Source organism: Artemia sp. Qi Xiang Cuo, chromosome 3 (assembly GCF_049724085.1).
Source record: "Artemia sp. Qi Xiang Cuo chromosome 3, ASM4972408v1, whole genome shotgun sequence".
Classification (NCBI taxonomy): Eukaryota; Metazoa; Arthropoda; class Branchiopoda; order Anostraca; family Artemiidae; genus Artemia; species Artemia sp. Qi Xiang Cuo.
The window spans coordinates 74,895,622-74,923,067 of NC_142796.1; the positions used below are offsets into that span (position 1 = coordinate 74,895,622).

General features: G+C 38.7%; 1 protein-coding gene across 1 annotated transcript in view; it reads right to left on the minus strand.

The window, feature by feature from the left end:
• Positions 1-24,357, minus strand: part of LOC148954525 (DNA-directed RNA polymerase II subunit RPB11-like) — a 40,963-nt gene extending 16,606 nt beyond the window's left edge. Inside the window, exon 1 of the mRNA XM_089087130.1 lies at positions 24,242-24,357. Within this exon, the coding sequence (XP_088943256.1) occupies positions 24,242-24,294 (53 nt within the window). The 5' untranslated portion in view covers positions 24,295-24,357. The remainder of the gene's footprint in view (positions 1-24,241) is intronic.
• Between the last annotated feature and the right edge of the window lie 3,089 nt (positions 24,358-27,446).

The window sequence follows — 27,446 nt, forward strand, 5'->3', positions numbered from 1 at the left end:
ACGTCTTCTCAAGCGGCAGACCATGTCCTGTCAAAATCCAAAGAAATAATTCTTAATGGCTCGAAAATTTTAGCCACAAAAAAAGATGTGGAAAAGTTACACAAGTATGTGCTTTATGGTGTTGATACCAGTGTAAAAGTGAAGGAAATACAAACTGAACTAATAGATTCTTCAGGCGTTCCCATAAATCCTTCAACTGCAATAAGGTTAAGTTTAAACAAAGAGGGAGTCCTTCGTCCAAGCCGTTCAATCCTCATTTCCTGCAAAGTTGAGCTAAACAGAGAAATATTCTTGTACGGTATGTCCCTTTTTTACAAGATTTATAAGCCTAAGCCCCTACAATGCTCCACGTGTCTGGCCCACGGCCACAGCAAAAAAACACTGCAAACAGTCCCATCCGTCTTGCCGTAAGTGTGGGAAAACAGGGAACGCAATTAGTGAATGCCCTGAGTCAGACCCTTTCTGCAGAAATTGTAACCGTAAGGGACACACATCCCTCCAAAAACAATCTTGCCCAGCTCACCAAAAGCGAGTCGTAATCCTTAGAACATCTGATAAAATGAACTTACCCTACTCAGTTGTAGCTGCAAGAATCCCTCGGCAACCCACACCCCATCAGCCCAGTAGAAGCCAAGCAACAGTTGCTGTAGAAGATGCAAATTCAGTATCATTTCCTAAAGAGGCAAACAATATTCATACTCAAAGTTCTAGTCAGTCCCCCCCATCCCTTACCTAAGTTTACTTCAACATCCTGCCCTCCAAAAGATTCATCCGAAAGCTGCCAAGAATGGCAAAGGCTTGCAACTTATCTCACAGTCAATCACTTAATTGAGGTTAGTAATGAACCTGAGGAAATCAAAAATATTCTCAAGAAGAAATCTACCACTAAGCTCCTAGGTGATGACATCTTACAAACAGCTATAGCTCAAACATCTTTCATCAAAAAGGACATAGATTCCACATCGAAGCTAGTTAAGCCTGTTGATTCAACTGCAAATCTAATACAGGCTCTGACAATGCCACAACCCCCAAGACGGTAGTCGTTGCCACAGCCCTAGTCAAAGGCAAGAAATCTAAGAAAAAAACGGCAAACTTTCCACCCCAGTCCAAAATTACCACCAATGATAATTCGTCGGCTGAAAAAGAATTCCAATATTCAAATCAAGAAAATGATGAAACGCAGATCACAATGGATATTTAAATGTGTATTATGTAAGATTTTACGTTTCTCACGAATCTATCACTGTGCAACACTGTTGCTTTTAACTATTACGATGACCGAAATAATTTGCCTACCAACCCCTTAGCCTAGCCCTGATAGCCCCTTAAACCAAATTATTTGAAAAAAAACTACGTTTTCTAAAGAGTTAAAGAGGCTGAGTTACAAGGTCGAACCTTAAAACGTACAGGGATTATGAGGCACAGTTGGGGGGCTGCTGCCCCCCAAGCCCCCTGCTTTCGCAGCCTTTAAATAAAAAAAAAGAAGTTTTTTAAGCTGAAAGTAAGGAGCCACATTAAATCTTAAAACGAACAGAAATTATTCCGTATATGAAAGGGGCTGTGCCCTCCTCAACGCCTCGCTCTTTACGCTAAAGTTTTTATTGTTTAAAAAAAAGGGTTGTGAGAAAGTCAAACTTTAGCGTAAAGAGCGAGGCGTTGAGGAGGGCACAGCCCCTTTCATATACGGAATAATTTCTGTTCGTTTTAACATTTAATGTCGCTCCTTACTTTCAGTTTAAAAAACTTTTTTTTATTTAAAGGCTGCAAAAGCGGTGGGTTTGGGGGGCGGCAGCCCCCCAACTGTGCCTCCTAATCCCTGTACGTTTTAAGGTTCGACCTTGTAACTCAGCCTCTTTAACTCTTTAGAAAACGTGGTTTTTTTTTCAAATAATTTCTGCACGTTTTTGTACAGTTTATTACTTATTATTGCTTGACTAAATGTTAGCTGATCGTGTCAGGAGTTAAAGTTGGGGGGCTGCCGCCCCCACACCCCCCACTCTTGAACATTCTTGTGTTAAGGCTTTTAATTCCTGAATACTCAAATCACGTCGTACAGGGTGCCTCCTAATCCCTGTACGTTCTAAGGTTCGAACTTGTGACTCAGCCTCTTTAACAGCCCCCCAACTGTGCCTCCTAATCCCTGTACGTTTTAAGGGTCGACCTTGTAACTCAGCCTCTTTAACTCTTTATAAAACGTAGTTTTTTTCAAATAACGAACCTTAAAACGTACAAACTTTAAATTCAATATAAACTCAACGCCTCGCTCTTTACGCTAAAGTTTTTATTGTTTAAAAAAAAGAGTTATGAGAAAGTCAAACTTTAGCGTAAAGAGCGAGGCGTTGAGGATGGCACAGCCCCTTTCATATACAGAAGCGGGGGTTTGGGGGGCGGCAGCCCCCCAGCTGCACCTCCTAATCCCTGTACGTTCCAAGGTTCGAACTTGTGACTCAGCCTCTTTAATAGCCCCCTAACTGTGCCTCCTAATCCCTGTACGTTTTAAGGGTCGACCTTGTAACTCAGCCTCTTTAACTCTTTAGAAAACGTAGTTTTTTTCAAATAACGAACCTTAAAACTTACAAACTTTAAATTCAATATAAACTCAACGCCTCGCTCTTTACGCTAAAGTTTTTATTGTTTAAAAAAAGAGTTATGAGAAAGTCAAACTTTAGCGTAAAGAGCGAGGCGTTGAGGAGGGCACAGCCCCTTTCATATTCAGAAGCGGGGGTTTGGGGGGCGGTAGCCCCCCAACTGCACCTCCTAATCCCTGTGCGTTTTAAGGTTCGAACTTGTGACTCAGCCTCTTTAACAGCCCCCCAACTGTGCCTCCTAATCCCTGTACGTTTTAAGGGTCGACCTTATAACTCAGCCTCTTTAACTCTTTAGAAAACGTAATTTTTTTCAAATAATTTAAAAAAGAAACTGAGTTTCTTTTTTAAACTTTAAATTCAGTATGTAAAAAATTTCCTCTGACGGTGAATCGAACCCGGGTGGTCCGCCTGATAGTCAGGAGTATCGACCGCTGTACTAAAGAGACACAATTGTAATTGTTTTTTAGTAAGGGGAATCTATTTTTGACGCAAGCAAATACCCACAAAACTTGATATTTGGTTTTTGGAAAACAGGGAAGGACTGATCAGATTGAGCTGAAATTTCGAGGATAAGCTCCCAGGCCCCAGGGAAGCTTATCCTCTAAATTTCAGCCCGATCAGACAACGTTAAAGGGGGGTTGTGGTGGGAAAAATTAACATGGGCTTCCTTTCAGTTGATTTCTTCCTTTCAGTTTTCTATTCTATTTAATTTCCTGAATATGAGTCCTTTCAAATGGCTAGATTCTTAAGCATTCTCTTTAAGTAACTGAATAGAAAAGACGTGTACTTCCAAATTTTTATACGGCATAACTAGTTTTTTGTTGAAGTGGGGGAGATGCGCCGCCGAGCTATTATCTAGACCTGCATCATCCAGAAATATCGTCTGTTGAATTTTTAATTATGTGCTTTGAATATTTTTGAACTTTTTTGTTCTTTTGAACTTTAGTTCAAAATTTTGAACTTTAATTGGCTATATTTGGTTTTTGGAAAACAGGGAAGGAGTGATCGGATTGAGCTGAAATTTTAAGAATAAGCTTCTGGGCCCACAAAAAGCTCACCCACTCAATTTGAATACATTCAGATAGCGCCACAAGGGGGCTGTGGTTGAAGGGTTAAAACTTCTTGCCCACTTTTACCCATGAAGATAAAGTCGGAGGGGGTGAAATTTTGCACGTTTCTTAGTTTGAGCTTGGGCTACAAAATGCGACTACCGCTGTCTCTCTGCGACCGCTAGGACCGGATATCGCTTGCGGGCTCTTAACGAGGAAAACGAGGTTTTTCGTAAATGTAAATTCGGGGGATAATTTTTTCGGTCTGAAAATATCAAAAGGCCCTAACAGGTCGAATTCTGCTTCGAATGAGTCCTCATTCACCCGGATCAGTTGCCAACTGTGGCCTGTAGGCGTGGATAAAAAAAAAAGAAATGAATTTTAAGTGGCTATATTTGGTTTTTTGAAATAGGGAGGGAGTGATCGGATTGAGCTGAAATTTCGAGGATAAGCTCCCGGGCCGTAGGAAAGCTTAACCTCTAAATTTCGTTAAAGGGGGGCTGTGGTGGGAGGGTTGAAACTTCCGGCCCAGTTTACCCCATGAAGATAAAGTCGGAGGAGGATGAAATTTTGCACGTTTCTTAGTTTGAGCTTGGGCTACAAAATGCGATCACCGCCGTCTCTCTGCGACCTCTAGGATCTGAAATCGCTTAACATTGTGGTGGGTCGCCTCTTTATAGAGGCACAAGTGTGCCTCCTTGATTAACTGTGAATATCTCGACACTTTTGATTTTGTAAAAAATGTAAAACCTAAGCTCATGGAAGAGACCAAACTTAATGTATTTTGCTTTAAGATCAGAAGCATATGGGATACGTGGGCTAATTTTAAAGATTTAATTTTAGTTAACGGTTACTGCCCTTTCGACGTAATTGGAATAACGGAGACGTGGCTTTCAGAAATTGATGATACTAATGAATTTTCCCTCCCTGGCTTTCAAGCTATTCATGTTCAAAGAAAATTAACCAAGTTCTCTGGCGGCATTTCTCTTTGCATCCGGTCAAGTCTAAAATTCACCAGGCTAATAGACTGTGAATCCTCATTCTCGCAACCTATAAATAATAGATGCATTTATTCAATAATCGTACACATAAGTGTTGACAACAATTCTTTTATTTTTTCATTGTTTTGTAAACCACCCTCATTTCCGACACCTTTCTTTTATAATCTGTTTGATGACTTTTCTAGTTTTATTAATTTACCACAAAAGAAGGAAATAGTTTTTGGGGACTTCAATTTTAATTTACTAAATGTTAGCAATAATAATGATTGTGATACCTTCTTTGAAACGTTTACCTCAAGTGATCTTCTTCCCACAATCCTTTTTCCTACTAGGGTTGATCCTATGAGATATACCGCTAATGTAATTGATAACATTTTTGCATCCACTTCCCTGGGAAACCATCGTCCAAAATAATATTCACTGACCACTTTCCAATCTATCTCTCCCTACCCTCCCTACCAACTACTCAACCCTCTAGAACTAATACCCCTATGTCTAATAGAATATATAATACTGTGAATATGAACCAGTTCACAGATCGTTTGAAATCCTTTGACTGGTCCAAGGTTTCGGATTGTCAGGATGTTAATTCAGCCACAAATGGTTTTACACAGGGACTGAGTGATCGGATCTGTTCAACCTTTCCAGTCTGTAAATCAAACCGAAAAACTACCCATATACTGCGGCAACTTTTACCACAGCAACCAATAAATAGAACCCGAGTCCTAAAATTGGTCTCAATCACAAACCCTTATTGCTGTCTAAATTCACAAAGTGTAAACATTTTCAAATAGAGGTCTTTATTCTACAAAGCTCAGGAAAGGGGTGACCATTTCATACGAACAAAAATTCATTCAGAACGAAACTAGCTTATATATCGGCTCTCTGCCCAAACAGGTAATTAGCCTTCTTCAAGTACAATCTCTCACACGATTACAAACTACAATCTCGGAAAATAAATATCACGATGTGAAAATACGAAAAGAAAAAATGATAAATCATCACATCCCTTCCCCCTTAGGCACGGTTTCATGAGTTCTTCCTTCGAGGCCTCATTTATGACGAGAAAAGGGGAAGGGCCATTTTGAGCACTATTTACAAGAGAGGAGGGTTCGCCTATTCCTGATATCTTGACAGGGCGTCAGCATTAGCGTTCGCAACCTATGGACGGCTACTAATGGTGAAATCATATGCTTGTAGGGCGAGAATCCACCGAGCTAATTTCTCGTTCTGATTCGACATCACATGAAGCCACCGTAACCGATCATGGTCAGTTTCGACGAAGAAATGCCGACCCGCCAGGAAGTAGTGGAACTTGAATATAGCCCATTTTATTGCTATCGCCTCCGTCTCGATCGTGGAGTATCGACTCTCAGCGGGTGTTAGTTTCCTGCTAATGAACCCAATAGGATGTTCCTCCCCGTTAGCCCGTTGGGTCAAGACTGCCCCCAGTCCTTTGCCGCTCGCGTCTGTTTGTAGTATGAAGGGCTCCTTATAGTTCGGATTTCTCAAAACGGGAGCTGAACACAACGCCTCCTTCAGATACTTAAATGCCAGTTCTTCATTGGGAGTCCACTCGACTACCTCAGGGGCCTTTTTGGTCGTCATCTGGCGGAGTGGTTCGGCCAAAGCTGCGAAATTCTGGATAAAGCAGCCATAGTATCCAACTAGTCCCATAAATGCTCTAAAATCATTTTTCTAATTGGGCATAGTATAATTGAAAAGCCTCTGGACCTTGTTCGTCGATGGTTTAACGACTCCACCTCCTGCTGTATGTCCCAAAAACACCGCTTCTGTATCCCCAAACCTGCACTTCCTTGGATTGACTGTCAGCCCTGCTGACTTCAATCTCTTTAGCACCATTTCGATATGTCGCACGTGGTCCTGGAAAGAATTTGAAATCTCTGAGAACACGATCTATGAGCTTTTGGAATCTTCCACTTGCTCCTTGAATCCCGAATGACATTACGAGAAACTCATATAGACCATTTGGCGTCACAAATGCTGTCTTGTGTATGCTATTAGTGTGTATTTTTATCTCCAATATTCTCGGGCTAAGTATTGCTTGCTGATGAATTTAGCCGTTCCCATTCCCTCAAGGATCTCATCCGGACGAGGTAATAGGTAACACCTCTGCCTTGAAATTTTATGTAGGTCCCGATAGTTGGCACAAAACCACAGCGTCCCATCTGCCTTTGGTACTAGTACTATCGGTGAAGCATAATCGCTCTCTGACGGTCTTATAATTCCTTCTTGCAGCATCTTAGCCACTTCGGTTTCTACCAGGTGCCGTTTCGCTGCTGGAACTCGATAAGGCTTTTTCCACACCGGTGGATTACTGCCTGTACTGATCTCATGCATAACGAGATCAGTTTTCCCAGGTCTGTCCGAAAGGGTCGTTCTGTATCTTCTCAAGATTTTAGCCAAATTCTTTCTCTGACCATGACTCAAATTCCATTTATGGATGTCTGGAGGGCTACTTCGAAGTCTCTGTCATTTTCTGGACCCCTGTAATTCGCCATCTCGCTCAAATTTGTATGCGTACAGTCGTCTGTTTAAATGAATAATATTTCATTTGGATTTGCCCTGTGGTACTTCCTAAGAAGGTCTACGTAGAGAGGTTTTGACCTGCTTTCCCCCTTGAGACATTCGACTAAATCGTCAATACTTCCGGACCTCTTGTATGGGCCTTGCCACTGTACCTTAAGTTTGCTATTTCCACACGGTAAAAGCACCAGAGCTTCTTCTCCCACTTCAAAATCTTAAGGTTTCTGATAAAGATTTTAGCGGCTAATCGGTCGTTTCCGACTGGTGAATACGTTTTGATGTGTGATCTTGGCTTATTTTCTTAGGCGTTCCCACAAATTGAACAGCTAAATTGTTACCGATTCAAACTCAGCTTTCTGTTTCTCCTCTTGTAATACATCTAGTAGTCCTATGACGTGATGTCCATAGATCAGACCTAATGGTGAGAAACCTGTAAAAGCCTGTTTGGTTTCCCTATAGGCAAACAGAAGATATGGAAAGTACTGATCCCAATTCTTCGGTTCGTCTCTGACAAATTTTCTTAGCATCTGCATTATGGTCCCATTTAACCTCTCAACCAATCCATCCGTCTCCAAATGGTAAACATTGGTACCAAGGTGTTTAATGCCAAGGGCCACGTATAGTTTCTGCATTGCTTGGGAGATGATGTTACCTCTATTGTCGGTCAGAATCTCTGAAGTTATCCCCCCTCGAGAGGAAAACTTGATCAATTTGTCAGCTATCTTTTGTGAATGGATCGAGCGAAGCAGTAGAGCCTCCGGATATCTGGTTTCATAGTTGCTTATCACTAGGGTCCACCTGAAACGAATTTTAGCAAGCTCTAGAGGTACCACCAGGTCCAATTCGATTTTGTGGAAAGGAGTTTCAATGATCGGGCGTGGCTGAAATTGAATCTTCTCTATATGGCATTTTATTGCTCTCATTTTGGAGCCCTGAGACTGTTGGCAATGTTTTGCTATGTGCAAATAAACATTCGGCCGAAAGAATCTTTCCAGAATCCTGTCGGTAGTTCGTTGCTTGCCCATATTCCCTCCCATAGGTGAATTATGGGCCTGTTTTAGCACGTCTGACTGAAGGAACCACTAATTGCCACTTCTGCTCGTCCTAGCCTCCATCATTGACTACTCTGCGAAGGATATCATCCCTTACAGAGAAATTTTTTGCCTCTGTTGGTTTGGTCCTAGACCACACCCGAAATTCTTTCTAGGTCTTATCCAACCTCTGTCACTCAGCAAAACCTTTTCCTTTCTGTCTAGGTATCGTGGAAGCTTCCTCTACGTCTGACTTTCCCTGAGAAACGGCCTACTTTTCTCTACGATTCTGCCCCCGACTCTTCCGTGCTTTTCCTTCTCCAGAAAACATAGAGTCGTCGAAGTCAAACTGTGTTGCCTCCAAAATATCCGTTTGTAACTTACCCAGCTTGCTTGCTCTGGTTCTCGTTGTCATATAAACATCAGTTTCCAAGTCTTCCGGCATTGAAAACTGTGGAAAATTTGTCTCTATCAGGAACTTCTTTGGAATTCGATCTAAGACTGCTACACTCACTGAGAGCTCCACAGGCGAACCGTCTGCTTGTTTCGCCCGTACGTCTACTACCGCCGTAGGTCATTCCTGTGTGTCACCATGTACACATCTTAAGCTTCTAGGCTCCTCCTAGCACCATAAGTTTTCTGGTAACAACTCCGATTATAGAACGGTTATGTCTGCTCCACTGTCCAACAGCATTTCAAAATTCCTTCTGTCTACTTTGCCACGAAGCACTACCGCTGCCCCTGCCGACTCCTGGTGATCGGGCCTGTCCGGGCTCTCAGCCAGGAAACCCTGCCGCGTATTCTCTGGCTGCTGCTTTTTACTCGGACAGTCCTTTACAAAGCGTGATGTATCATCACGCACAAAGCAGGCTCTCCGATTTCTTAATTGGTGACTCTCACATCAGCGTCCATCCTTGGACTCAGCTCGCGCTTGAAGACTGCTCACCCCTCCTTTACGGTTGCCGTCAAAACTCCTGTTTCCTTCCCTCCTTGCCCGGACACTGGTCTCTGTTATCGCCACCCGTCTTCAAACCATCTTTCGTTGTTTTACGAGCTAGGGCGCTAGCTTCCGCAAAAGAAACAGCTTCCTTAAGAGTTTTAAACTGCCTCTCCCAAAGGGCTATCTGCAGGTGGTATGGTACTGCCTCTGTAAACTGTTCCACCTGTAAAAGCTCAAAAATTTCTTCTGCGTTCTTCAATGGCACAACCACTCTGGCTGGCCGGGTGCTTGTTGCCACCAGGTTCTGTGCCTGCGCTCTCAGCAATGTTAGACTGAGCCATCTATTGAAGCTGGTTGCCAGCTTCCTTCCGAATTCTCCGTAGGATTCCTTTTCTTCTTTTCTTCCACTTTAAAAGCGTATGCAATACGTTTCATTTGTGACAGAATACTTCTCAAGTATTGCTGTCTTAACCTCATTATAATCAGCAAATGTATCCACCGATAAACCTGACATCGTCTCTAGTGCGGGAGCGGATAGAACTGAATACAGCTGTGTAGCCCACTGTTCCCTAGGCCACCCACTTGCCGTCGCAGTGCTCTCAAACATGCTTAAAAATGAGTCATGTCATCACAATCTGTCAACTTCATTAGTTTGGGCCAAATTGTGGCTTGTGCTGCTGTAGGCTGCTGCTGATCTGCCGCAGGTTGACCCGCCAAGCTAGTTGTTAGGGCGTTCATTGCTGTCATAAGCTGCATGTGCAATGTCATAAGCTGGTTAAACTGCGCTGCGTACATTGTCATCAGATTCTTATTATATAAGACTTGAATACTTGCTGAGACTTTTGGCAATGCTTCTATCCCTGCCTTTCCTTCTGCTTTCTCTGTCCTTGCTATCTTCTTTTTTAGAAATAGCCTCGGGCAAAAACTTCACACTCTGTTGTTCTCCCTTCTTGTAAGGACAACTGATCCCCTCCGCCGGGCTCTCAGCTCCACCTACAACCTCTATTATATTTGCCTGAAATACCTTTTCCGTCTTAGAGTTAAACTCTTTAAGAGGGTCTACTTTAGTCCTCCTCTTAGGAATCGCTGATGCTCCGTCGTTTAGAGTATCGGGTAATTTAACGTGAACTCGCCCCAGTGAACTGGACCTAGTCTGTCTGAAAGACTCGGTAGGATTTTCGGGCATACGACTTCACCCACCTTAGGTTACAAAAATGTTTTTTTTTTCTTTTATGCTAAAATCAAATTCCATTAATCTCTCTAAGGTTACGAAAATATTGGCTTTCTTTACCACCTCAATTACCGGCAAAATGTCACTCCAATTTGTTGACAATTGGGAAAACAGGAAAATTTGGAAGGTGGGTTTCACAATATAATCAACTGGAAAGTATAGACTTTCCTCAAAAGTCTAATAGGAGAACTGAAACGCTTTAAAAACAGCAAAATTGTCGTAACGTGAATTCCTTAATCAAGTTTAAACTTTTCTCAAAAGCCTAAACGGAAAACTGCAGTTCTAAAACACAGCAAAATATTGGTAACGTGAACTAATTAATTAGGTTTAGACTTTTCTTAAAAGACTAAACCGAAACCTGAAATTGTAAAACAGAAAAATGTCGGTAACGTGAATTAATTGATTAGGTTTAGACTTTTCTCAAAATCCTAAACAGAAAACTAAAATTATAAAAAACCAAAAAATGTCGCTATCGTGATTAAATTAGTTACCATTAACTCAGGAGCTCTTCAAACGGGATCACTTGCGAGAATACTAGACACTTTGTCCCTACTCCAGATCCACCGTTCAACTTCTTTCCAAATTCAGGTATCCTATCCCTCTGCTGCCACCAAATGTGGCAACTTTTATCACAGCAACCAATAATTAGAACCCGAGTCCTAAAATTGGTCTCAATCAGAAACCCTTATCGCTGTCTAAATTCACAAAGTGTAAAGATTTTCAAACAGAGGTCTTTATTCTACAAAGTTCAGGAAAGGTCTGACCATTTCATACAAACAAAAATCATTCTGAACAAAACTAGCTTATATCTCAGCTCTCCGCCAAAACAGGTAATAAGCCTTCTTCAATTCTCACACGATTACAAACTACAATCTCGGAAAATAAATATCACAATGTGAAAATACAAAAAGAAAAAATGATAAACCATCACATATACGCCCCTGGATGTCCAATAACCTGATAATCTCTTCATACCTTAAACATGACCTATATGAGTTAGCTTGCAAAACCAGTAGCGTTATTGACCAAAATAATTATAAAAAATACAAAAACTTATATACCAAACTGGTCTGGGAAGCAAAAAAAAAATTATTATTCAAAAATCTCTCACTGCAAAGGGAACTTGCAAAAAATTTGGTCCATGATAAATGAAATTCTTTCGAAAAAAAGGAATTCAAGATCTATATCTATTAACCTTAAGGACATCAGTGGCAGATTAATTGACCCATTTTCAGTACTGGATGCTTTTAATAATTATTTCACCAATATTCCAAACACTAACTCCTCTTCCCCCTCCCAGTCAGTATACCCTAGCAAGAATCCCAGATCCATGTTTTTCTCTCCAACTGATAGTAAAGAGGTGCTTCAAGTTATTAAATCTCTCTCTAATATAATTATAGCTGACTTCTTTGGTATAATTAATAAGATTCTTAGGACCGTATCTTTCTGTGTTTATGAACCCATTGTGCACATAGCAAACCTGTCTATGATCAATGGAGTCTTCCCAGAAATATTTAAATCAGCAATTGTTATCCCGATTCATAAGAAAGGCGATCCGTCTGAGATAAGTAATTATCATCCAATCTCACTTCTCCCAGTTATATCTAACGTGCTCAAGAGAATTATCTTCTGACGTCTTTCTCCCTTTTTATTTGGGATTCATCCTTCAGATTTGTTTATTTCTCCTCATCAATATGGCTTCCATTCCAAATTTTCAACTACTCACACACTAATCAACGCTACACAGTTTATGCATTCCCAACTTGACCTTAAAATACTGTATTGGGCTTATTTCTAGATTTTTCTAAGGTCTTTGACAGGATTGGTCACAGTGTTTTATTAAGTAAACTCAAGAACTTATGGATTTGAGGAATTCCTTTTTCATGGTTTGGCTCTTATCTCTCTGGTAGAGTACAGAGCGTGAGTCTGGGCGGTGTGACTTTGCATCCCTACCTATCTGGAGGGGCGTCCTGCAGGGCTCTGTTCTTGGTCCAATACTTTTTCTACTTTATGTAAATGATTTGGTCATGGACCTGGGTCCATCAGTGCACCCAGAACTTTTGGCTGACGATAGCAACTTTTTCATCACCAGCCCTAATTTACCATCTGTGTCACCTCTACTCAAATCCTTCTGAATAGAGTACAGGAGTGGTGTCTCGTTAACTGCATGACCATTAACAGCAAGAAAAGTCAGGTTGTATTATTTCAAACCCCTTACAAAAACAAAGTAGCTCAGCAAGCACTTGGCCTAAAATATTCCACCAATCTCCTCCCACAGGTCAAAGTTGCCAAGTTTCTTGGTGTCCACATAGACTTTTCCCTATCATTTGCAACACATGTTTCCTACATCAGAGCCATAATCTTGCAACAAGTAAATATGATTAATTGTGTGAATAATTTTCTTCCTCCTGATATCCTTGTCACCCTTTATTACTCTTTTATTTACCCATATACCGTATCTCATACTGCAGATTGGTTTGGGGCAACACTTATCCTTCGGTTACCAATAAATTCAAATTTGCCCAAAACCATGCCATCCAAGCAGTTTTTTGGCTGCCCAAATATATGCCACCCAGAACTTGTACTCTGATTTTGGTATTATCCCTTTTGAACAAATTATCAAAAAAATTAAGTCTATCCCTTGCATACTCTGCTTACCATAAAAATCTTCCTCCCCAATTGTTATCTTATTTTAATTGTAATAATTATGAAGGCCTCTGTCTCTGTTCATCCAACCGTTCCTTTATTGTCCCCAAGTGTGTCTCTAGCTCCACCCAGCAATCCCTCATTTATAAATCTATACTTCAATGGAATATAATAACCTCCAGTGTTGAGCTATCTACAAGTCTTCACATGCTGTATAAAAATGTTACTAAACTTTGCTATTATAATTCTCTAAATTTTTTATCAATTTGCTTTAATTTACCAATGTTTTCTCTTTCTGTTTTCTTCTTTTTTTTCTCTCTTGTTCATTTTCAATTTTTTGTTGTTATGGTCCTCAACAAGTTTGCTTCCAGGATCTTTATTATTATTGGTGTTATGTTTTATTTTTATTTGAATAAATTGAATTTTATTGCATCATAACATCAATAACAACACACAAAAAAAACATAATATAACAAAGCTAATCAATGTTTACAAATATGCATGGTGCTGCTCCCCGTCGTTCCCAAATCCTCTAAATAGCTAGTTTCATTTGTACTTTATTGGAAACAATGTGTATTTTGTAACAGCATGGTTTTTGTTTATCAAAACATAAAACAAAATTACCATGTTAATCAGTAGAAGTATTAAGGTCAGAGACAACCAAATTTTGTATTCCTGAAGGGTTCCTTTCCCTTTCTTGTACCTACTCCAATGTCTACCACATTTGTGTAAACATGTAGAATTTATCTCTTTCTTATATCCAATCTAATATCTGATTTATTCTTTGGACTTCTTCTATATTATGTAATATTGGACAGGTGTGAGTATCTCTGCTAAAATTTATGCCATTCCTGGGTAATTTAGCTAACCTAAAGAGCTTGAAATATTTCCATCCTCAGGCTACATCTTTTGCGAAAACCTCCATTATATTCTTTATTCAGATCCAATATAGACAATAGCCCAGCCCTGAATGCTTCCTTCACTGTGTGTGATAAATTTGTTTTGTAAACCTGTTTCTAACTTCTGACCTTATGGATCTCTCTCAAATGAGTATGCTCTTACATATTGGCCAATTTAAAATATTATATAAAATATCTTTCACTGTTATACAATACTGTTTCCAACTCCCATGTTCCTGGCATAAATATTTATCTTTTATTTCCTGACAAAGTAAAATGCATGTTATATTAGCACCATTAGTTGTCAAAAGCACACAGGTATAAATATATAATTTCAACAGATTGCTTCCAAATGTCTTGGGACTCAAGATTTTTAGATGTTCCCAGATAAGGAAATAAAATTCTAGTGATAAAAATTTGTAAATACAACTAATAAACAAATCCTACACAACTTTCCCTGCTTCATAAAGCAAGAGATAATTAGAAGTGAAGCCTAGGGTCAAGGCCAACAAAGCTACACATACTTTTCTGTCCCCTTTCAACATTGTTTTGCCTAGTATAAAATTTGTGTTATAAAAAAACAACTCAAACTATAAAAACCCATTTCCAGGCCTATAGAATGCATAAACAAGGGTCAAGAAACTCATCTTTAAGAGGCAATGCTATAGCCTTGCCTATAGTAAAGGCCATAGGGCTCCAATGTTTTATTATTATTTTTTTTTTCCCAGAGGCACTTCATATGATGGGGTTGTTGTAAAAACTTCAAAGGGGACTCATTCTAATTGGAAATTGAGAGTTCTAGTGCCCTTTTTCAGGGTCAAAAGTGATTGGAAGGCAACTAGCCCCCCCCTCACGCCCAATCATTCCCCCAAACACATCCAATCAAAATTTTGAGATAGCCATTTTGTTCAGCGTAGTTGATTTCTAGATAGAAAATAAAATATTTTTGAGGAGGAGACTCCCCCACAACCCTCAGGGCAAGGGTTTTAAATTATGCCATGGGGGCATGTAAGGTTTTTATAGAAGGCGTTGTTGTAGAAACTTCAAAACAGGCTCATTCAATTGGAAATTCAAAGGGCTAGTGCCCTTTTTAATAGTCAAAAGTGATTGGAGGGCAACTAGCCATCCCCCTCCCCAAGCCCATCATTCCCCCAAAAACATCCAATCAGAATTTTGAGATAGCCATTTTGTTCAGCATAGTTGATTTCCAGATAGAAAATATATTTTTGAGGAGGACACTCCCCCACAACCCTCAGGGCAAGGGTTTTAAGTTATACCCTGGGGGCATATAAGGTTTTTATAGAAGGCATTGTCATAGAAACTTCAAAACAGACTTATTCGCTTGGAAATTCAAAGGGCTAGTGCCCTTTTTAATAGTCAAAAGTGATTGGATGGCAACTATCCCCCGCCCCACCCATCATTTCCCCAGACACATCCAATCAAAATTTTGAGATAGCAATTTTGTCAAGTTATGGCCTGGGGGCATATAAGGTTATTATAGAAGGCGTTGTTGTAGAAACTTAAAAAAAGGCTTTCAATTGGAAATTCAAAGGGCTAGTGCCCATTTTAATAGTCAAAATTGATTGGAGGGCAACCAGCCCCCCATGCCCATTATTCCCCCAAATACATCCAATCAAAATTTTGAGATATCCATTTTGTTCAGCATAGTTGATTTTCAAATAGAAAATATTTTTGAGGAGGACAGTCCCCCACAACCCTCAGGGCAAGGGTTTTAAGTTATGCCCTGGGGGCATATAAGGTTTTTATAGAAGGGGTTCTTGTAGAAACTTCAAAAAAGGCTCATTCAATTGGAAATTCAAAAGGTTAGTGCACTTTTTAATAGTCAAAAGTGATTGGAGGGCAACTAGCCCCCCCCCGACCACGCCCATCAGTCCCCCCAAACACATCCAATCAAAATTTTGAGAGAGCCATTTTGTTCAGCGTAGTTGATTCGCAGATAGAAAATATGTTTATGAGGAGGACACTCCCCCACAACCCTCAAGGCAAGGGTTTTAAGTTATGCCCTGGGGGCATTTAAGGTTTTTATAGAAGGCGTTGTTGTAGAAACTTCAAAAAAGGCTCATTCAATTGGAAATTCAAAGGGCTAGTGCCCTTTTAATAGTCGAAAGTGATTGGAGGGCAACTAGACCCCCCATGCCCATTATTTCCCCAAATACATCCAATCAAAATTTTGAGATAGCCATTTTGTTCAGCATAGCTGATTTCCAAATAGAAGATATTTTTGAGGAGGACACTCCCCCACAACCCTCAGGGCAAGGGTTTTAAGTTATGCCCTGTGGGCATATAAGGTTTTTATAGAAGACGTTTTCGTAGAAACTTCAAAAAAGGCTCATTCGATTGGAAATTCAAAAGTCTAGTGCCCTTTTTAATAGTCAAAAGTGATTGGAGGGCAACTAGCCCCCCCCAAACCCAACAGTCCCCCAAACACATCAAATCAAAATTTTGAGATAGCCATTTTGTTCAGCATAGTTGATTTCCAGATAGAAAATATGTTTTTGAGGAGGACACTCCCCCACAACCCTCAAGGCAAGGGTTTTAAGTTATACCCTGGGGGGCATATAAGGTTTTTATAGAAGGCGTTGTTGTAGAAACTTCAAAAAAGGCTCATTCAATTGGAAATTCAAAGGGCTAGTGCCCTTTTTAATAGTAGAAAATGATTTGAGGGCAACTAACCCTCTCTCATCCCCACCTTTTCCCCAAACAAATCCAATCAAAATTTAGAGACAGCCATTTTATTAAAAGTAGTTTTAAGTTCTGGAAACTAGGTCTTTGAGGATGACGAATCCCCTACAGCCCTCAAGGCAAGGGTTGTAAGTTATGCCCTGGGAGCATATAAGGTTTTGGATAGACAATGTTGTTGTAGAAACTTCAGAAAGGGCTCATTTGATTGGAAATTTAAATGGCTAGTTCCCTTTTTAATACTTGAAAGTGATTCTAAGGCAACTGACACCCCTTCCACACCCACCATTTCCCCAAACACATCCAATCAAAATTTTGATATAGCCATTTTGTTCATTGTAGTTGAAAGTTCTGGAAATTATATGTTTTAGCAGGAAACTTCCCCCACAGTCTTCAGCAGCAAGGGTTATAAGTTATGCCCAGGGGGCATATATGGTTCTTATGGTAGGAATGGTCATATAAACTTCAGAGAGGGCTCATTTGATTGGAAATTGAAAGTTCTAGTTCACTTTTTAAGCGTCAAAAGATATTGGAGGGTAACCAGCTCCCTCCCACCAAACTCTTTTTTCTCAAACGCATCCAATAAAAATTTTAAGATAACTATTTTGTTAAAAATAGTTCAAAGATCATATAACAAAAATTTCAATGTCAACACAACCCACCAGGGCCTGAGGGCAGGTATTGTAAGTTCTGCCCTGGGGGCATATATGGGTCTTATGGAAGGGATGCTCATATTACCTTCAAAGAAGGGTCATTTGATTGGAAATTGAAAGTTCTAGTCCACTTATTAAGATCAAAAGTGATAGCAAGGCACCTATGCCCCCCCCGATCCACGTTTTTTTTTACTCAAACCCATCTGATAAGAACTTTGAGATAACTTTTTTTAATATTCAATGACCATATTATGAAAACTCAGGGGTCAACACAGCCCCCCAGGGCCCAAGGGCAGGTGTTGAAAGTTATGCCCTGGGGGAATATATGGTCCTTATTGAAGGGATGCTTGTAAAAAATCCAGAGATGGCTCATTTGATTGGAATTTGAAGGTTCTAGTTAAGTTTTTTTAGAGTCAAAAGAGATTGGAGGGCAACCAGCCCCCCCCCCGCCCCTTTTCCCCCAAATGCATCCAATAAAATTTTTGAGATAGACATTAAGTTAAAAAGTTCTCAAAAGTCGGATAACAGCCCCCCCCCATACACCCTTTTTTCCCCAAGCCCATCCAATAAAATTTTTATAATAGCCATTTCATTAAAAATAGTTCAAAGGTCAGATAAGAAAAATTCCTGTGTCAACAGAACCTGCCAGGGCCCGGAGGCAGGCATTATGAGTAATACTCTAGGGGCATATACAGTTCTTATGGAAGGGATGTTCGTATAAACTTTGGAGAGGGCTCATTTGATTGAAAATTGAAAGTTCTTGTTCACTTTTTAAGAGTCAAAAGAGATCAGAGGGCAACTAGCCCCCTCCTTCACGCCCTAAATGCATCAGATAAAAATTTTGAGATAAACATTTTGTTAAAAATAGTTCAAAGTTCTGATAACAAAAAACTCTGGTGTCAACACAGCCCCCCAGGGATAGGTGTTGTAAGTTATGCCTTGGGGGCATATATGGTTGTTATGGAATGGATGCTTGTATAAAATTCATAGAAAGCTCATTTGATTGGAAATTGAAAGTTTTAATTCACTTTTTAAGATTCAAAAGTGATGTGAGGGCAGCTAGCCTCCCCCGCACTCCATTTATTTTTTCCCAGAGGCACTTCATATAGAAGGGGTCATTGTATAAACTTCAAAGGGGGCTCATTAGATTTGAAATTGAGAGTTCTAGTGCCCTTTTTAAGAGTAAAAAGTGATCAGAGGGCTACTGCCCCCCCCCAAGCCCGTTTCCCCCAATACCGTGGAGAAAAAATTTGAGGAAGCCATTTTTTTAAAAATAGTTCAAAGAGTATATAACAAAAACTCCTTTACATATGGTCATTTCGTTAAAAATAGTTCAAAGATCAGATAAGAAAAACTCCCATGTTAACACAACCCCCCCCCCTCAGGGCTGGGGCCGGGGCTGGGGCGTGGTAAGTATTGCTGTGGGGGAATATATGGTTCTTATGGAAGGCATGCTTGTATAAACTTAAGAGAGGGTTCATTTGAATGGAAATTAAAAGTTGTAGTTCATTTTCTCAGAGTGAAAAAAGATCAGCAGGCAACTAGCCCCTCCCGCCCTCCACACCTTTGGGTGTATTGGGCGGGTATTAAACCCATCCAATAAAAATTTCAGGTGACCATTTTGTTCAAAATAGTTCAACCATCAGATATTAAAACTCCAGGGTCAACACAACCCCCCAGGGATAGGCTTTGTAAGTTATACTCTGGGTATATATATGGTTCTTATAGAAAGGATACTTGTATAAACTTCAGAGAGGGCTCATTTGATTGAAAATAGAAAGTTCTAGTTCACTTTTAAAGAGTCAAAAGAGATTGAAGCTTAATCTAGTTCCCCCATGCCCTTTTTCCCCAAACCCATCCAATAAAAACTTTGTGATAGCAAATTTGTTAAAAATAGTTCAAAAATCAGATTATAAAAACTCTAAGGTTGACACAACCCATTTTTTTCAATTTGATATTGTTAATTTTATATAAGTTTTGAAACTTTTATGAATATTTGATTTTTTTTTTTTTAAGTTTAATTTTTGAATGAGAAATTTTTGAAAAATTTAAATTTTTTTAAATAAAAATAAAAAAAAAATTAATTTTAAAAAAAAAATTTACTAAAAATAATTTTTTAAAATAAAATTAATGGCAATTTTAAAATTAATTTAAGAATATAAAAATACCTTTTAAAATTAAAACTCAAAACGACCAGAAATTACTATTAAAGAATAAATGAAAGCGCCAATGACACAGTAGGTTTTAGACTTTTACAGTGAGAGAAGGAGGTCATACCCAAACGCTTGTTTGTGGTGATCTTTGTTTGTTTCAAGCTTGATTTGCATATTCAATTTAAGTTTCACTTGTATTAAGATTTATTTATTAATTTACATTAATATCTATTGTATGTTTTTTTGCATTGTTGTTAATTTAATTTATGTTTGTTTTAAGTTTCATTTATACTTCAATAGGAAAATATTTTTTTTCGTTTTAAGCTTGATATTCATATTCAATCTAAGCATTACTCGCTTTAAGATCTATTTATTCATTTATATTAATACTTGTTGTATGTTTTTGCTATGATTGTTCATTTAATTTCTGTCCGTTTTGGGTTTCATTTATTCTTTAATAGTAATTTCTGGCCGTTTTCTATTTAAATTTAAAATTTAGCCTATTTTTATATTCTGATTTTAAATTTAAAATTTACATTAATTTTATCTTAAAAACTTATTTTTTTGAATTTATTTTTTAATTAATTTCAAAGAAAACTCAGTACAAATATTGCAAATGACTAAGGTGGATACACCATACACTAGCATCTATTTTTAAACAATAATTATACCTAATCCTTTCATGAACCCTAACTCAGTTAAAAAGGCTTTCTTTAACTATTTTACTTACCTCCAATAAAATATAACTTACTTTTCCATCTCTATTTTTGAAGATTAATTACACCTCATCCTTCCAAAACAACACTCAAAAACTCTTCAATCATCTCTGATGATTTTTTCTCTCACTTCTAGGTTTATTTTTATACTACCAAGAAATTACCACGAAAGCTAAGACAGCTATACATGCCTCCCCTGAATATTTTACTCACCTATAATGAAATCCTTTTTTCTTTTCCACTATTTTTTTTTTTTTTTAATTCCTTATATATACCAGCAACAAAACACAATAAAAAGAAATATTTTTGTTTTGTTAATCTCTCTTATTAATTTTCTTTTCCTTTTTTTTTCACTTCATCATAATTTTTAAAACACTAAATGTACCATTAAAACTATAACCTTTATACATACCCCACAACATTTTGTTCACCCAATGTGAAATACATTTTTCTTTTCAACTCTAATCCTAAATTCAGTTACAACTTTCCCTCCCATAAGACCCCTAACACACTTAAGTATGACCCCTCTCCATCTCTTTAACCCCAACCATTGATTTCTTATTCTTATTTTCATGTATTTTTGAAATAATATTTAATATTTACCCCCAAGACCTCTAATACACTTTTCCATGCTTCCTCCAACATATCATCCACCTAATATAAATATTTATTTTCTTTTAGTACAGTATTCTTTTCAATTAATGACACCTAGCACAAAGCACCATCTACATACCCCATAGATTTGTTATATTTATTTTTAAATCAAATTTTAATTATTAACAATACCTTGTATTCCCAAGAACCACAACACACATACACACACACACACATGTTGCACCTCCACTCTAATCATCTTAGAAGTTCTTAAAATTATTCCTTAGAATTACGTAATAATTGAGAATTCCTTGTAATTATTTACTGGACCTTTAGACTATTTTGAACAAAATGACTATCTTCAATGAGCTTGATTGCTCATAAAGTTTCTATAACCAACCTTCCATGAGACAAGGTCATAAAAGAATGTTTTTTATGGCCCTTTATCAATAGTGTGCTGGGGGAACCAATGTTTCTTTGATTCTTCCTTCTGTGTTAAGGAGCCATTAGTCCAAGGACTTCTGACATTGAAAACTTTAAAACCACTAAACCTTCCAGGAATTCTTTTGAATAAAAAGGTTATCTAAAACTTTAGATGTCTTTTGAGGTTATAGATGAGGGAAAATCAATCTACCATAAATATTAAAAAACAAAGCCTCCAGACCAGAAAAAACACTGAAAATCTAAAATGACCTCAAGAAGGAGATTGTTACATGACCTTTGCTGAAAAAAAAACATGTTGAGCTTGGCTTCAAAGGTATGATAATCAACATACTTTTGAACATGAGCCAAAATTGGCTTTTCTGTGATGCAGCAAAATGTTGATGGAATAGACATTGACCAACAATTATGAAATCTAATCTGAACCCTTTCATGTACATTGGCTTTATCAGAGTCCTCTTTCATCCAGAGGGACATGAATCAGAAGTCAAAGACAAATTATGTTCTGTTTTGTTTTTCACTGTTAGTGTTTTAAGTAAATGCATGTCTAGCTTTTTAATGCACTCAGGCATATTCCTTAGTCTTAAAAAAGAGTTTTTGTCTTTAATACAATAATTGTGCATGAAATGTATCATTACCTGCTCCTATGACCCAATTGGTACCATATACAAAGTTGCTAGTCTTTTTAGGTTTTACTGTAGGTTAGAGGCCTCTATTTAGTTTCAACAGTTTTATTTTGATCATGTATGAAGCTGTCATGATATAAAGCATGTATGATATTCTGCAGATGAAGCTGACAGATTGCCAAATATTGTCCTTATTGGCCAAGCATCTAAGGCCACAAAAACAGGTTGTCCCTAAATGAGACAAGATGATATGATAAGAAAAGCTTTAAGGGAAATGGGAACTTTTTGGGAGGGTGTAAAGAGAGGTTTCAAATATATTGGAATGGAGGAAGAGCATGCATAGCTGTGGTGGCCTTGGGTGGCTTGGAGCTGCAGTGATTGTTGGTAGTAGTAGTAGTTCCCCAAACAATACTCTTTCCAAATATTATGATTGCTACCATAATAAGTACACCCTAGGAAAAGAATGTTATCAGTTGAAAAAATATATTAGGCTATTTAAAAATGGAAGAAAACATGATAATCTGATTGATAAAAACTCAGCATATCATAAAGCAAGTAGGCTATTTTATTATAGTATTGTCTTGCTGTTTTATATGCACCCTAGTGCTATACCTGGCCTCAATAGGGGAGATGGGGCATATTGTCATTGTACAAACTGTATATTTGGAAATTTGGAAGTCTGCAGTGTGACCTTCATAAAATCCAAACATGGACACAAGATTGGCTACTTGAATTCAACACATCAAAGTGCAGTGTCCTTCACTTTGGAAGCAACAACGCCCGTCACCAGTACAACATGTCCAATCCCAATTCACTGGCTGACTTAGTACTAAAGACAAGTCCCAAAGAAATAGATCTAGGAGTGCTGATAGATGAACAATTGTAGTTCAACAGCCACTGGCAACAAGCAGTTTTAAAAGAAAATTCAAGCCTTGGTCTCCTCAAATGCACCATAACTGGCTGCTCCTGTACAGTCTTTCTAAGGCTATAGTTAAGCCTGTTTTGGATTTTGGTACATGTCTCACCTCCTTTTCCTACAAGAAGGATACCAGTCTAATTGAAGGAGTTCAGAGGCATGCCACAAAGTGCATAGCTGGCCTACAAGATCTCCCATACAACAAGAGACTGGAATGCATGCAGCTCCCAACACTTGTCTTCAGATGCTGCTGTGGTGATATGATGCTGACCTACAAGTATAATGCACAACCAAATAACCCTCTTTTTACCAAACATTCAAGTCAGCCTCATACAAGAGGACACTCATAAAAGCTGTCAATACATAAATGCAGCAACACTTCTTCTCCAAGTGTGTTGTCAATGATTGGAATAGCCTTCAAGCTGAAACAGCAACTGTACCCACAGCTGCATCCTTCAATTCTAGACTGTACAAGGAATAGAATGACAAGCCATGGAAATTTGACTGGGACTGTCCATCCTACTCACCTACTGACTGATGCCAACTTCATCATAATGAGTGTCTTGCTAGGAGGCTTATGCTGCTTTGGGCTTAAATTGCATCTCTCCAGCAGACCTCTCTTATGGCATGGCACTGGGCCCTAACACTGTGACAAAATTTTGCCATTATTGACCTGGAGCACAAAATATCCAGTATGGACCTTAGTTTTGCTCCAAAGTGCAAATTAAGGTAAGTTACTTTGGTAAATTTTTACCATATCATATTATTGACTTACAAATAAAGTGAATATACCTTACAATGCCTTTTTTCATGCTGATTACGAATATAATAATCATTTCTGTTGGAAATGAATTTTAGCCCCCCCCCCTCTATATATCAATTCAATATATATTTTTGAACATGGGGGGTGGAGGTTGGGGGGGCGCTAAAATAAATTTCCAACAAAAATGATTATTAGGCTATATTCATAATCAGCATAAAAGAAGGCATTGAATGGTATATTCACTTTAGTTGTTACTCAATAATATGATTTGGTAAAAATTTACCATTACTACAAGATAACATGTAGTCTAGGCCTAATTCTTGTCACTGGTGGGCTGTGTAAGTGTGTTGGGAACATCTTTGCCACCATTTTTTGTTTCCCAAGAGTTAACTTCAAGAACCATATGTTGGCAAATGTACCTCTGTCATCTGCTGGAGCTACAAACCCTTGTGGCTGGATGACCACCAAAATATTCAGTTATAGTTTTGTGCCACAATTTATTGCCTTTCATTATCATAGTGATTCTTTTAACGTCCATAGACTAGGATATTACCTTTCTGACTATATCCTAAAACATAAATTGGCATCTGTGAATTGTCTAGTCTACCCAAAGTTGGAAAGCTAGGCTACCCTGCTTTCATAGCCTACATAACTCCATACCTGTCTAATAACCAATCGAAAAGATATACTGCTAAAAATATTTATAAACACATTGAATAAATGCATATTCCAAGCAGTAAAACTCACTTTCTCTCTCCCTCATATAAGATAAAAGACTCAAATGTCGGTGGAGCGTTCATGTCTTACTAGTTTAAAAGTTTGCGACAAGCTGCATAAGCGAGGATGCCAAGTGGTTACTCATGACGGTGTCAAATTTCAATCCGAAATGTGCTTCCAGTGGCACTCTGGTTCACAAAAGGTAATTTTTGTGTCATCTCAATTTTATTCCGGGGCATGCTACTTGCTAAATTATTATGTCAAACATGCAAATTTTGTCCCGTTTTAAACTTACTCATCAAGATTAGCATACAGACTGCAAATGAGGTGAAACTAATTTAAAAAATAAGTCCTTATAATCATTAAAATAAGTGTCCATTTATGACGTTTGTTGACATATGCCAATATATTTCTACCCAGTTCATGTGACGTTATTTATGCAAGGGAATGCCTCATCCATGATTAAAGTCATAGGCAGCGCGTTAGCGCTGCCTCAGTAATAAACGATGTGGGCACATGGTTTTGTTTTTTTTTTTCTCCATACCTGGGCACTTCGTATCGAAGAAGTCGTCGCAGAAAGTTCGATAAAGGCTCATTCGATTGGAAATTTGAATGGCTAGTGCCCTTTTTAATAGTCAAAAGTGATTGGAGGGCAGCTAGCCCCTCCCCCCAACGCCCCTCATTCCCCCAAACACATCCAATCAGAATTTTGAGATAGCCATTTTGTTCAGCGTAGTTGATTTCCAGATAGAAAATATTTTTTTGAGAAGGACACTCCCCCACAACCCTCAGGCCAAGGTTTTAAGTAGTGCCTTGGGGGCATATAAGGTTTTTATAGAAGGCGTTGATGTAGAAACTTCAAAACAGGCTCATTCGATTGGGAATTCAAAGGGCTAGTACCCTTTTTAATAGTCGAAAATAATTGGAGGGCAACTAGCCCCCCCCCCACACCCATCATTCCCCCAAACACATCCAATCAGAATTTTGAGATAGCGATTTTGTTCAGCGTTGTTGATTTTCAGATAGAAAATATGTTTTTGAGAAGGACACTCCCCACAACTCTCAGGGCAAGGCTTTTAAGTTATGCCCTGAGGGCATATAAGGTTTTTATAGGTGTTGTCGTTGAAACTTCGAAAAGGGTTCATTCGATTGGAAATTGGAGTGGCTAGTGCCCTTTTTAATAGTCGAATGTGATTGGGGGGCAACTAGCCCCCCCCACGCCCATCAATCCCCCAAACACATCCAATCAAATTTTTGAGATAGCCATTTTGTTCAGCGTAGTTGTTTTCCTGATAGAAAATATGTTTTTGAAGAGGACACTCCCTCACAACCCTCAGGGCAAGGGTTTTAAGTTATGCCCTGGGGGGCATATAAGGTTTTTATAGAAGGCGTTGTCGTAGGAACTAAAAAACAGGCTCATTCAATTGGAAATTTAATGGGCTAGTCCGCTTTTTAATAGTCTAAAGTGTTTGGAGGGCAACTAGCCCCCCCCCCCCTCCACGCTTATCATTCCCCCAAACACATTCAATTAAAATTTGGAGATAGCCATTTTGTTCAGCGTAGTTGATTTCCAGATAGAAAATATGTTTCTGAGGAGGTTTTTACACAAACCTCCTCCCTTCCATTTGCCCATTATGTTTCAAAACTAAATGTTGCCTTAAGATTAAATCAAAATGCACTGTGATAATGCCAATTCCCAATAAGGCATCTCAGCAGTATCCCAAGAACGACTGAGGGTATTTTGTTCAAACTTTTGAGGCTACTTCTGCTCATAAAAATTAACCAGATCAAAATAGTGTAAGTGTATTCAAGCTATCAAAGAGAGTAAACAGATTTTTTTGCCAATGGTATCAAGTTTTCCATTTCAGGTCAGCTAGAAGAGGCATGAAACTAAGTTAAACAGTACTATTTGTGTCTAGATTTTCAAAATGGTGTATGTTGTTAAAAATTCCTGAAAATTTTTCTCCAGCATACAAATAGCAGGCCAAACTATAAAGTCTTAAAAAACGAAAAGATTTAAAATATTGTTTTCCTTTTCCCTGAAAAGACTATCAAGGAGGCACACTTGTGCCTCTTTAAAGAGGCGACCCACCACAATGTTAAGCGATTTCCGATCCTAGCGGTCGCAGAGAGGCAGCGGCAATTGCATTTTGTAGCCCAAGCTCAAACTAAGAAACTTGCAAAATTTCATCCTCCTCCGACTTTATCTTCATGGGGTAAACTGGGCCGGAAGTTTGGACCCTCCCACCACAGCCCCCCTTTAACGTTGTCCGATTGGGCTGAAATTTAGAGGTTAAGCTTTCCTAGGGCCCGGGAGCCTATCCTCGAAATTTCAGCTCAATCCAATCACTCCTTCCCTGTTTTCAAAAAACCAAATACAGCCACTTAAAATTCATCATCATTTCTTTTTTTTTTCTTAGCCACGCCTACAGGCCACAGTTGGCAACGGATCCGGTTGAATGAGGACTCATTCGAAGCAGAATTCGACCTGTTAGGGCCTTTTGATATTTTCAGACCGAAAAAATTATCCCCCGAATTTACATTTACGAAAAACCTTAGTTTTTTTCAAATAATACAGATAAACAGGTTAGACATGCTTTGTTATGAAAATATCTGCGCGTCAATTTTCATAACAAAGCATGTCTAACCTGTTTATGTGTATTATTTGAAAAAAACTACGTTTTCTAAAGAGTTAAAGAGGCTGAGTTACAAGGTCAACCCTTAAAACGTACAGGGATTAGGAGGCACAGTTGGGGGGGGGCTGTTAAAGAGGCTGAGTCACAAGTTCGAACCTTAAAACGTACAGGGATTAGGAGGCACCCTGTACGACGTGATTTGAGTATTCAGGAATTAAAAGCCTTAACACAAGAATGTTCAAGAGCGGGGGTTTGGGGGGCGGCAGCCCCCAACTTCAACTCCTGACACGATCAGCTAACAGTTAGTCAAGCAATAATAAGTAATAAACTGTACAAAAACGTGCAGAAATTATTTGAAAAAAACTACGTTTTCTAAAGAGTTAAAGAGGCTGAGTTACAAGGTCGAACCTTAAAACGTACAGGGATTAAGAGGCACAGTTGGGGGGCTGCCGCCCCCAAACCCCCGCTTTCGCAGCCTTTAAATAAAAAAAAAAATTTAAACTGAAAGTAAGGAGCGACATTAAATCTTAAAACGAACAGAAATTATTCCGTATATGAAAGAGGCTGTGCCCTCCTCAACGCCTCGCTCTTTACGCTAA